General features: G+C 42.8%; 1 protein-coding gene and 1 long non-coding RNA gene across 4 annotated transcripts in view; one reads left to right on the top strand and one right to left on the bottom strand.

The window, feature by feature from the left end:
- Positions 1–13,114, top strand: part of PKP3 (plakophilin 3) — a 95,556-nt gene that overhangs the window by 38,394 nt on the left and 44,048 nt on the right. The window contains exons 1-2 of one of the 3 annotated variants that reach the window (XM_070766240.1): positions 1,645–1,663; positions 5,700–5,889. In XM_070766240.1, coding sequence (XP_070622341.1) covers positions 1,661–1,663; positions 5,700–5,889 — 193 coding nt within the window. In that variant the 5' untranslated portion in view covers positions 1,645–1,660. Of the gene's footprint in view, positions 1–1,644; positions 1,664–5,699; positions 5,890–13,114 lie in introns of those variants that run through there. The other 2 variants (XM_070766232.1, XM_070766223.1) reach the window with 2 other exon arrangements.
- LOC139175248 (uncharacterized) lies at positions 2,684–5,133 on the bottom strand. The gene is made up of 3 exons (XR_011560495.1): positions 4,995–5,133; positions 3,233–3,446; positions 2,684–3,135 (listed from the first exon to the last, which is right to left on the bottom strand). It is a non-coding gene; the product is annotated as an uncharacterized lncRNA (long non-coding RNA).

Raw genomic sequence — 13,114 nt, 5'->3', positions numbered from 1 at the left:
AGACTTTAATCACGAAATATTTAATAACTGGATACTCAGTGTTGTGCTGTGATGTGTGGAATTTCTAAAGCTAAGCAGGGTTGAGCCTAGTTATTACTGTACTATCATCAAGGCTACATACTTCCAGAGAGTCTTTCGTCTGGACATCTGACAGCACTTCATAAATGCTAGTTAATTATTATTTTGCTAGAGACCATACAAAGGAAAAAAATACTATGAACATGGTACATATAATAATTATTGTTCCATGCGAGCCGCAGGCTGGCATATTTGTAGAAATAATTGTTGTTTCAAGAATGAACCAAATTAGTAATGTGCAAGAGGGGAGAGGATGGCTCATATCTACCGGTATTACAGTAGTCAAATTTTATTACCATAGTACTATTTGGAATATCATCAATCCTAAAATCTTACTGCATGGTTCCATCCCTCCTGAAGGGCCATAGTTCCCAGCCATATCTTTACAGACTGAAAATATCTGAACTATTTTAATATCATTTAACTGTTTCTTAATATGTAAATACCTCTCAGTGGATAGATATAACCTAATCCAGTGATGGCAAACCAGTGTCACAGGTGGCACGCGGAGCCATATCTGCTGGCACATGAGCCGTTGCCCTAGCTCAGCTCCAATGTGCATGTGTGTGCCGGCCAGCTGATTTTTGACTTGCACAGAGGCTCTGGGAGGGCGCTTTCGGCTTCCAGAGAGCCTCGGAGGGATGTGGGAGAGCGTTTTTATCCTCCTCCAGCTCCAGGGAAGCCTGTGGAGTGAAACATGAGCCTACTGGGCCCAACAGAAGTTTGGAAACAGGCTGTTTCTGGCCTCCAGAGGGGCTCTGGTGGGGGAAGTTGTTTTTGCCCTCTCCAGGCATTGAATTATAGGTGTGGGCACTCGCACATGCAGGATAGCGCTCACGCTCTTTCGACACCCAAGAAAAAAAAGGTTCACCATCACTAACCTAATAAAAAAACAAGGTTGATGGAATGGCATAGAGGTGGGTGTGAGGTGTAGGACCAATTGTTGCCATAGAGAACATACTATTCATATGGTAGAACAGTGTTTCCCAACCTTGGCAACTTGAAGATATCTGGACTTCAACTCCCAGAAGTCCCCAGCCAGCGAATTCTGGGAGTTGAAGTCCAGATATCTTCAGGTTGCCCAGGGTGGGAAACACTGTGGTAGAACAATAATTCTAGGTACCCATATAATAGCTAGAAACCAGCCTGGGAATTTTTTTTTAATCCTAGAAAAAAAGTAATGGCAATCCTCTTCCATATTGACAAGGAAAGATCCTACCCTCACATTTGACTTGGGGAAGTCTTGTTTGTGGGGAAGGGGCAAGCACTCTGTACAGCATATGCTACTCAATCATGGGCTGTTTATGCATTTTTCTTGGCTTTCAGTGTTAAACCAACTGGAGGAAAGAATCAAGGGACAGGCTGCAGAGTCTAGTAACAGGCAAAGCTTACCAAGTGGAGGAAAAATTACTTGCATAAAGAAATTTGCAAACTTAAATGTGTCCAAGCAACAGCACGTAAGGAAATACTTGACTAGTTAGTGGTACTAGGAATCAAGGCGTGTGTGTGAGAGAGAGGGGAGGAGGGAGGGGGAGAGAGAGAGAGAATGAAAATGAATAAGGTTCTGGCAGGATCATCGTATATGGTGAGGCAAGCAGGGTGGGTAACAACACGAGGGCTGTCCCCATACATATATGAAATTCCCTCTGCTTCTTCTGAAACCAGGAAAATTTAAATCGCTGTACACCCTCCAAAGAAAAGAAAAGCTGTTTAATGTCAGGTCTGTTGTTAACAACCCCCCTCCCACTAGTTTGAGATTTACTCCTGGAAGGGGACATGCATAACTGAGACCTGGCTGGGCCATGACTGGAGGTGTTTCCCTCTCAGAGATGTGCCCTGATGAGTTTCATGTATTGTATCAGCTGCAACTCCAGGGAAGGGGTGGAGGAGTGGCAATTATTGTCCAGAAGAGTTTTTGTCCTCTGATCCCTGCTCCACTTTGGGTGTGAGTCTCTCCTCTTGAAGTTGGACCCAGGGGTTCAGTTAGGTTGATGTACCTGCCTCCCAGCTGTGTTACAGCAACCTTGCTTGCACTGTTAGAGGCGATAGGCGGGTTGGTGGTGGAGTTCCCCAGGCTTATGGTGCTGGGGGACTTCACCTTACCATTGCTTGGCAAATCCCAGGACATGGCTTCCATGACAACCATGGACTTGTCCCAAGTAGTTCAGGGTCTGACTCATGGGGGGCAGGACACAGTTCACCTAGTGTTCCTCTTGAGTAGCGGAGATATGATCTAGAATTGAGGCATGTAGCTGTTTCTCCCTTGTCATGTTCAGATCATTTCTTGCTGAGGTTAGACTTTTAAGGCACCACTCTCCCATTGTAGGGAGGCAGAGCCGATTAAATAGTTCCTCCCCAGATGCCTAATGGACTCTACAGGGTTCCAGAGGGAGCCTGAGGAAATACCTCACTCCCTTGTCCACAATCTGGCTGAGTCCCTGGTGAGCGATATCTGAGGCACTAGACCGGATTGCGCCTTTCCGACCTCTCCGTGGCGTTGGATCCAGGAAAGCTTTATGGTTTACCAAGAATCTCTGGGAGATGAAGTGCCAGAAGAGACATCTAGAGTGATGCTAAAGAACCAGTAACTCTGAATCTGACCAAATACTGTTAAGAGCCTTTATTAGGATTTACTTATAGCGATACAGGTTGTAAAATGTTCACATTTTCTCTGCACTTATTGCATCTGCTGATTCGTGCCTAGCCATCCTCTTTAGGGTGACTCATTCCCTTGTCAATGTAGAGGGGATGGAGGAGCCCTTGCAGAGTAGAGCTGAGGAATTTGTTCAGTTTCTGTTGGATAAAGTCCAGATTCGGATGGACCTGGACTTTGATTGGACAATTCCGACTGAGATGACAGGGACAGGTCTTAGTCCTATTGTGTGAGATGAATTTGATCCTGTGATTCCTGAGAATGTGGACAAGGCTATAGGAGTGACGAGTTCCTTCACGTGTTAGTTAGACCTGTGCCCCTCCTGGTTGGTTATGGCCAGCAAGGAGGTGATACGAGGCTGGTTCCAGGCTTTGGTTAACCCGTCCTTGACGGAGGGCTTCTTCCTGCAAACATTAAAGGAAAAGGTTGTGAGGCCCCTCTTCAAGAGGTCTTCCCTAGATCCAGCAGAATTAAAGAACTTTCATCCAGTCTCCAACTTACCCTTCATGGGAAAGATTGTAGAGAAAGAGGTGGCGCTCCACCTCCTATGGTCATTGGACAATACGGATTATTTAGACCCTCTTCAAACCTGCTTTGGTCACTCCGATGGATGATCTCTGGCGAGCCCGAGATGCAGGTCATTCTTCTATCTTGGTGCTACTTGACCTCTCAGCTGCTTTTTGATACCATTGACCATGGTATCCTTCTGCAGCAACTAAGAGAGTTGGGAGGGGGAGACACTGTGATATGATAGTTCTCATCCTATCTCTCTGGCTGGTTGCAATCAGTGCTGGTAGGACAGAGGTCGACCCCCAGACCCCGCTCTTGCGGGATTTGGTCCTCTCTCCTCTCCTTTTTAACATCTACATGAAACTAATGGGTGAGATCATCCAATGACAGGGGGGAGAGGTATCAGCAATATGCTGATGAAACCCAGTTATTTATCTCGACCCCACGTCAGTTCAGTGAAGCAGTTTAGATTAGACCAACATTTGACAGCTGTAGCTAAGGGGATCTTTGCACAGGTTCACCTAGTGCATCAATTGCAACCCTACTTGGATCAGGAGGCTCTTCTCACAGTCACTCATGCTCTTATCACCTCATGGTTAGATTATTGCAACACGCTCTATATGGGGCTACCCCTGAAGAGAGTTCGGAGACTACAGTTGGTCCAGAATGCAGCTGCACGAATTATTGTGAGTCACACCCACATTATACCAATCCTCTGTAAACTGCACTGGCTCCAGATTGGTCTCCAGATATAATTCAAGTTGCTGGTCATTACTTTTGAAACCCTACATGATTAGGCCCAGGCTATTTTGAGACTACCTTCTACCACATAGCTCCCAGCTACTGGTAAGGGCCCACAGTCGGTCTTCTCTGTGTCCAATCAACTAAACAGTGTCAGCGGGGAGGGCCTTCTCTGTGGCTGCCCCGGTCTCTGGAACCAGTTACCTCCTGAGATCCGGACTACCCCCACCCTATTGGCCTTCCGGTAAAGACCTGGCTCTTCCAACATGCTTGGGACCGTTGATCTTATGGTGGTAACCAACAAGGTCCCACCATGAATGGTAGCCAGGGGTTTAACTGTTTGTATTGCAAATTGCTTTTTAAGCTGTTTTTAGAGGTTTTAGTACTATTGTTGATGTTTTATATTTTTGCTGTGAATCCCTACGGAATTGGGCGGCATAGAAACTGAAGAAACAAATAAGTAAATAAAACACAGCCGAGCGATACACGTGCGAACACCCCCTACTCCTTGCGGGAAGTTTCCAAACCTCCACTCTAATCTCTGCAGTTTGTAACTTCCACCAGATCCTTTTGCAAAATAGGAAGGAGGAAAAAAAGACTGCTGATGAAAAGCAAACAAAACAAAACAAAAACCACGCCCTCCCTGCTTTTGCTCCCCTTGAAAGTTCTTTGAAGTCCAGCTATCGGAAGCGACGCGTCCCTAGTAATTGCTGAACTCGGCAAGGCTTAGCGTCTCCCGGGCTTCTGGGTGGGGGAAAAGGGAGAAAGCAAGCAGCGTGGGATTTTGACCTGCCTTCTTTTTGCTCGACGCATTTTGTTTTGTTTTGTTTTGTTTGCAAAGGGGAGCCAAAAAGAAACAACAACCCTGGGCTTCCCCCTCCCTCCTTGCTTTCTTTCTTTCCGGCCTTTTCACAAGGCAGTTTCCCCTAGTCAGACCAGAGCGATTTGCAAATTTCGTTCCTGACAGGGGAGGAGGAGGAGGAAAGGAGATGGTACCCCACTCCACACACACCCTCTTCAAGGCCCGGAGGCCTCGCCGCACCCAGAACCGCTTCTGCTGGTTTGCGGAGGCTGTGACGAGGGCCGGGGCAAGGCCGGCGGTTGCATCTCAGGCACCCCTTGGGATCCGGTCGGAAACTGCGCAGCTTGCCAAACGCCTCACCTGCTTTTTTTTTTTTTTAAAGGTGGAACCGGCCGGCCCGCTGTGCCTTTAATAGCCCGCCTTCCTTACAGGCGTCAGTTGCTAGGGAAAGGGGTGTGACCCCGTAGGTGTGGTATGAGTAAAGGCGGGGCGGGGTGAGGTGGGGAGGACTGGGCAAGGAGAGTCCCGGGAGACTAAAACAAGGCTGGCGGGGAAAACAGGCATGGCGCGAGACCGAGGAGGTTAGAAGGAGTTCGTGCTTGTTGTGCGCCCGCCCGAGTGGAACAACTTTCTTGAGCGGAGCAGCCGAGGCAGAGAGGAAGGGCCTGCCGGAGCCACCTGTAGACAAGTCCGCGCCTTGTGTGGGGAGTGCGGAACTGCCCGCTGGGGTTTCAAGAGAACAGCCGGCAGAGTTGTCGGAACTTTCTTTTTTGTTTCGCCCGCCCGAGCAATTTCTCGCTGGGTCCAGGAAAATAAATAAATAAATAAAAAAGATTCGGGGCCTGTTTGAATGTCCCCCTTCGCTCGGCTGCTGCCACCATGCAGGAAAATAATTTCTTCTTGTCGGCTCTGCAGCCGGAGAACGGCGTGTGCTCCTTGGCGCTGCCCTCGGACCAGCAGCTCGACAGGAAGCGCAAGGAGGTGCCGGACGCCGAGCTGCTCAAGAATGCCCGGGTCCAGGAGCAAGTCCGGACGCGGATGCTGCAGAAGAGTAACCCGGAGCGCATGGTCAAGTGTACCTTCGGGAACCACGGTGAGTTAACAGGTAGGCGCTGGGCTGAGGGACGGCGGGGGGAGGGAGGGGGGAGATGACCTTAGGGCCTTTTCCCCAGAGCAAAGAGGGTGGGGGCGTCCATTCTAAGGGGGCTATAAGGGAACTTGAGAGGGCTGAGCAGGGCATTTAATCACAGGCATTCCCCGCGAATGTTTTTTTGGAGTGACAGTTAACAACAACAACAGAGTTGGATGGGACCTTGGAGGTCTTCTAAGCCAACCCCCTGCTTAGGCAGGGAATAGAACAGAACAGAACAGAATTCTTTATTGGCCAGTGTGATTGGACAAGGAATTTGTCTTTGGTGCATATGCTCTCAGTGTATATAAAAGAAAAAATATCTTTGAAAAGAATCATAAGATACAATACAATGATTGTCATAGGGGTCAATTAAGCAATCAGGAAACAATCGATATTAATAAAAAACCCTGCACTACTTCAGACAGATGGTTATCCAATGTTCTTCTCTCCGCAAGTTCTCTCTCCCTAGTTCCTAGGGTAAACATAGAAACACATTGTGTCTTGCCAAAAGCCACCAAGTAATTGTGTTGAGAGGTGAACTGGGATGCCTCTTGGCTGAGAACTCTGATGAGTCTCTCGGCTTGGGATAAAAAGGACGTTTTTTATCGCACCCAGTTCTGATTGTTCAGTAAATTCTCCCTGAGTTTCTTCTCCTGTGTTGAATCTATAAAAGGCCTGAACTTGGGGGGTGGGTGGGAGGAGGAAGCTGACTTTGGAGTAGTTAGTTCAAGAATGCTGATGCAAACATTGCTTCCAGAAATATGTTGGGTTGGGTGTGTGGCCTTGATTGCAGCAGTGTAACCAGTTGAAGCTTCTTTGAAATATATGAAACAGTGATTAGCTGTGTTATTAGAGGTGTTTTCATTTAAAAAACCCAAAACCTTATTTGTCCAATTGTAGTTCTAAGTTAATGGAAAGTGATGGGAAATCCGCATGTTGTCTCTCATTTCTAGCCTTCTATTCATCTCATATCAGAGACCAAAGATTTGTCAGCCAAAAGGAGGATTGCATGAGATAGGAGAAAAAATTTGCCTTTCATTCATTTGGTTTTTCATTCATTTTTCAAGATAGCTATACCAGCCTATGTTGCATTGCTGACTTCCAGTTTTGTAGGGGAGAGTCTTCAGGTTTTAGATAACTAGATACTGTAACTTAGATAACTTCATTCCTCTTTTTTTCCCAGAAAAGAGTGACAAACTGAAGAAACTCAAACTATAAGTATTCTTCCTAAACCAATTCAGGAATATTATACAGTACTCTACTCTTCTTTTTAAATCTCATCTACATCACTTATCTAATGGTTAAAAATAGTAGAAGGAGTTTGTTAAGTTAATATTTTATTGATACTATATTATAGTTATTCAAAATATTACGTAATATAGAACCATTATCAGAATAATACTTTCTTAGGAGTTGGTTCCATTAAATTACTTTAAAATACAGCTGAGTTCTAGTAAAAAGGTTTAAGACTGAACATAATGAGATAAACAAGATGGGAAGCTTGATCCCAGGCATGTTTACGTGGAGATTATGTCCCACTGGATTTATTACATGTAAATGTGCGTTATTGAAAACAGAGTAAGTAATTCAATAACTGAACAGAGTAGGATTTGAATTTGTGCTACCCCTTTTATTTCAACTACGCATTTTCCAATGTGAATCAGGAGTTTATTTCTCACTAATTAACAAATGCCTTGTTAGAAAAGCTTCTTGTCAGAGTCATTATGTCTTTCATAGTTGCATCACTGGCAAAAAAAAAATCAATTTGGTGTCGTTTACACAATCTCTGGAAAGTTGTATCAGTTGGCTGTCTGCCAACCCAGGATCTAATAAAAGCACTGAGCAGAATTATAGTTTTGAACTTCACATTTTTAGATGGCATCTGTTACAATTATATTGCCTCTAATTACTAGCTTTTGCTCTGTTACATCTGAAAAACTGACTAGCATTTAAAAGAAATCCATTTTGTTTCCCTTTAAGATGGCGTCAGATATTTTGGCTGCATTTCTGTTCATCATTTTTCATGTTTTGCTTTGGGAGTTCGAGACAAACTCCCAAATTAGGAGATGTGGTATAATAATTTTATTAATTTACTTTATATGTATGTAAGTAAATAAGCTACCAAAGCTATTCAGACTCTTCATATTGCACTTCTGGCTCAGGAAGTTTCAAGTTGGCTTGAAAGTTTCTCCTTGTAATCTTTTAAAAGAATACCTTAACTGTTCTGACATAATTGATAAGTTGGAAAGAAAGTTTCATAAATTATTTAGTTTGTTTAGCTTATTACATATGACTTCAATAGAAAGTCTGGATGAAATCTATAGTTCTTTATTAGGAAATGATATATTTTCTGATAGATTCAAGTCAATATGGCAATTTGCTCTTCTCTAGTCTTAGCACTGCAGAGAAGGTAACTAGAGAAGTCGGGTTGAGACTTTGGTGTGGGTTGTTCCTGAGGCATTGGTTTCTTAACATATCCCATTTGAACTCTCCTTGACACTGTTTATCAACTCATTGTTTCCACTTCATGAGTTTGCTGAAGTTCTTTTGAATTTCTGTATTAAAAAGCATTGTGATGACTATCTAAATTTATGTCTTCTTAACATTCAGAGATTGCCGAATGGTAGTAGATTCGTTGCACAGGATTATGCTAACTAAATTTCCTTTGAACTGTACTCTGGTTAATCAGAAATGGGTAAGCCACTTTTGAAGATACCAGAAAGAATCTTGCTTTTTATGTCTGCTTATCTTTTGATACACCGGTCTGATTCGAATAATAGACTAAACCCATATTCTGTCCTGGTGTCTATCCTGCATGTTATAATGTAGTTATATATCCCATAGAAAGATAGGATTTACACAAAGTCATTAGTAAATAATATGGGAATCGTAAATTGGATTGAAATATGAATTATCCAGAGTTATATAATAAGCAAGTCACTATTTCCAATCAGATTATTCAGGAAATATTCCATGATGAAGGACCTCTCATCCTTTAGATATTGATGAGCCCCAATCTTGAGCTAGCAGTGTCAATAATACAGGAAGGTGGAATTTGTATTTCTAAAAGCCACACATTTACCACTGACAACCTATTTACCGGTAACTTCTTTATGCATCAGAATTATGCAGTCTTCAAGACATGTTTCTTTTTCCTCATAAAATTCAAGGCATACATAGATATGATTCCTATTGTGGTACAGACCTGGTACAGGTTCAGCCCTGGCTGGCTTCTGAAACATGTATATTTTTAATGGGTATAGGATAGACAGCTATCCAATGAGGTCTAAATCAGAGGTGGGTTTCAGCAGGTTCTGATGCTCAAACATGTCATACTGCAGTGCTCTTTCCAGAAATCTTAAAACTTTTATCGTCTCTGACCATTGGCCATGCTCAGTCATGCTGCTGAATGTTTAGTCCAGCATATTTGAAAAATACTAGATTGCATGTTGCATAGAGAAGAATACTAGCACAATAAAGATACAGGAGGGCTAATTTGTTTCTCCGAATTTTTGGCAGAGTTATCTATTCTCAATCATGGTTGTCCCAAAAGTGCTTTTCAATTGGATTTTCTTAGTGTTTTTTTTTTCTTGAAAACGTTTTAGTTCTCATCCAAAAAATGTCTTCAGTTCAGGGGAATGGATCAATTTATATTCTTTGCAGTCATCTGGTTGGTGGTTAGCTCTGTGAGAATCATTGATGCCACTTGGGGTCACCTGAATCAGAGTGCAAATGGAAGTGGAGCCTTTTTGGGACTGTTGAAATAACTGTGTTGGAGACAGGAGATAGGTGGTGTGGTGTCCTATCCAGATTTGGGGGAATTTATTTTATAGTGTATTCTATAGTGAAAAATGCTGCTGTTAGCTGACAATTTGCGTTGCTATTCTATTCTAGCAATATTGTCAGACCATGCTGTCACAATGGCTTAGAGATGCTTTTCGCTCACAGGCCACATGCTGCAACTCCTCCAATCCCATTTTAAGGGGGGGAAATGTCCATTCTAAGAACATTTGTTATGTCCTTAGTTAATACTTCCTCTTAAATTGGATGATTGAAGAGACAGGACTCAGAGTTTAGTAACAACTGCTCTTTACTATATAGAAGTGGCGGGGACATAGCCTCTGCCTATCCAATTGCTTCCTGTTTTAAAGGGAGCTGTCAGACAGCTCAACCAATGAAATTTAACTTATTTTCCCACCGGAGAGGCGACCCAATGAATTTAAAGTATTATTTCATGCCTGGAAGGCAGACCAGAGTGAAGCCTACGTCCCTTGGCTTCACTCATCATTATCATACGTAACACTTCCTCTAACTAAACATGGATTCCTACTATATTATTTGAGCAGGCTCATATGAAAATCTCTTTATGTGGGTAAGAATAGATCTGTATAAATGGACTTGGTATTATTAACACTTTTGTGGTCTGAATCAATGCCCTCCAGTGACTTATAAGAGGTCTTTCACCTTCAAATACAGGGGTGAGATAATAGTGTCTTTCAAGAGCTTTTGAAGTGCTTACATTTAAGGCCTTCAGAATTTCCTGTTTGTTCTCTGTTTTCAGGAGAGAGAGAGCTGGATTTGTGTGTGTGCCTCAACTATGGCATGTAGAATAGGGAAGTGTTTTCCTTGTGCTATCCTGTCCTCTTTGCCCCGCAACCACATTTGAAAAGATTGTGATGGTAGCATACAGAATTGATTTTAACCCTTTTAAGAGGAAACATCTTGAATATGATACACTTGGAAAGATACAGTCTGGAAAGAGAGGAGGCTGGATATTATATACATCTTTTCTCCTGTGGGACAAGGGGATAGAAAGGCAGAAACTGCCACAAAGAAAATGGGAATCGGATTCTGAGTAACACTATTGAGAAGATGACCAATTGGTCAATTGTGCCTTAAAAAGGAATAGGCAGTCTGCTAACAAATAATAATTATCAGCATATGCTTACAGGGGTTATTTTGACCTGAGAAAGAAATTCTGTAAACTTACCCTGGTGTCTTCTAACACAGAACATAGATATAACATTAGTCACCTATGCCTGTTGTTGACACACATATATACCTTCTATAATATATATACCATAATATATATACCTGTATATATTAGATTTCTATGCCACCCTTCTCAAGGTGACTCAGTGAACCTTTTTTGGTTGGCATGCCAAAAGGGTGTATTTATTTATTTATTTATTTTATTTATTAAATTTGTATGCCGCCCCTCTCCATAGACTTGGGGTGTATGCACGTATGTTAACACGCACGCATGTGCCCACACCCATTCCCTCCCTTTTATGCATGCACACACACACTCCATGCTGCCCCTGTGCATGCACACTTTCCCCACGCATGCTCACAGGCCTCACTGAAACCTGGGATGGTGAAAAAATGGCCAAATGGGCAAACCGGAAGTTTGGAAAAATGGACTTCCGGTTTGCCTGTTGTGCTGTTTTTTGCACTTCGGAGCCTTCAGGGAAGCTTCCTAGAGCCCCAGAGTGCAAAAAACAGCACAATGGGCAAATCGGAAGTCTGTTTTTCCTGAAGTCCCAGGGTGTAACAAACAGCACAACAGGCAAACCGGAAGTGCGTTTTTCTGAACTTCCAGTTTGCCCGTTGGGCGGTTGTATTCTGGGGTTTCAGGGAAGTTTCCCTGAAACCTCCGGAGGGCGAATCGGCCTTCCCCAAGGCCAAAAAATAGCTGGCTAGTGTGTGCATGTGTGCTGGAGCAATGACTCAGTATAGCTTTGCATGCCACTTATGGCACACATGCCATAGGTTTGCCATCACAGGTATATGTCATATATACATTCTTACAGTAAGTATAACCTAACTATAACCTAACTTGTGTATCATTGTCATTGGTTTCTTGCCATGCCAAAACTAAACTGGGGGATCCTTTTATCTATATGCTTTGAAGATGGATTGTAATCTTTCTCCAGCCATTAGCCTTGACTCAACTGATGTTTTGCTGACATATTTTCTTTTATTTTTTCTTTTTAAAACTAGTTTTTTAAAAGTACTGTACCTGGTTTTTTTCCTGCTGTTTGGCTTTTGATGCAGTAGATCTCAGGGAGGAAAACCTCCTCTGTTTGAAGCTTATATCTGTAAAGATATAATATAATGGTTTTCATAGTGAAATTGTTGTGTGCTTTAAACATAGGCTTTTGTAGAGTCTTCAGAAAGGTAGAATGTTCCAGTTGCAGAATAATACCAGATTAATTGTTTGGAACACGAGTGTAATTTCCAGTTCAACAGCTGGTCATGGACACTTCACTACTCTCACTGAAGAATAACAACATATTTTTCTATCAAGTTTGGCACACAGAAAGCTTAAGCAAATGTGAAAGTGTGTCTAAAAATAGCTTTCCTTTATCTTCTCCTCCATTCCAGTCCACGTTACCACTTGGTTGCCCCAAAATATAAGAAGTGATACTTAGTCACTAAGAGATTGCCCCAACTTGATATAGTAAAAGTGATTGGTACAAGATTCACAACAAGGTCACAATTAGATCCAAGAAGAAGGTTAGAATGAAAGTTGATGGCTCATGTGGCTCCTTTTGTAATTACCACAGAAGAAGACTGCCCTGAATATAAAATGACTTCCTAAAAGAAATATAAGAATATAAATATAAGAGGGGGGGAAATGATAAAACACTGGGCTGTTCCCAGCTTCCTTTATCAATTTATGATTTCCTCTTCAAATCCCCCCCCCTAATGAATGTGTGTATATGTCCCACCTCTGTGAGCATATATTATGTATATGGATGGATTGAACAAATAAATAAAACTGCTAGAAACCCCACTTCCAAAAAGGATAGAATCAGAATAAAAACAATTACATTAAAATTAGTAAAATATAGTAAATTGTTTGTTAAATAGTTTGATTCCCCCATTGCTACAGCCATTCTCTCTCACACACAAGTCATAGAAAAATAGAGAATGAATACAGATGAAACACGGGGAGGAGATACTATATTTTTCGTATTATAAGATGCACTCCCACCCTCCAAAAGTGGGTGGAAATGTCTGTGCATCTTACACTGAATACGACCCTGTTTTTGGCCTCCCTAACCACCTCACACCACCCTGCACGTCCCATTTCTGCCAAAATTGGGAGGTGCAGAGAGTTTGGGAGGGCTACAGAATGCTCCTGGGGGCTGGGGAGGGCAAAAACTGGATGCACGGAGCCAAAACCTTTTTC

The sequence above is a fragment of the Erythrolamprus reginae genome, chromosome 1, assembly GCF_031021105.1.
Source record: "Erythrolamprus reginae isolate rEryReg1 chromosome 1, rEryReg1.hap1, whole genome shotgun sequence".
In the NCBI taxonomy this organism is placed as follows: Eukaryota; Metazoa; Chordata; class Lepidosauria; order Squamata; family Dipsadidae; genus Erythrolamprus; species Erythrolamprus reginae.
Note: the sequence above shows the minus strand (reverse complement) of the source record. Positions and strands in the feature narration are given on the sequence as shown.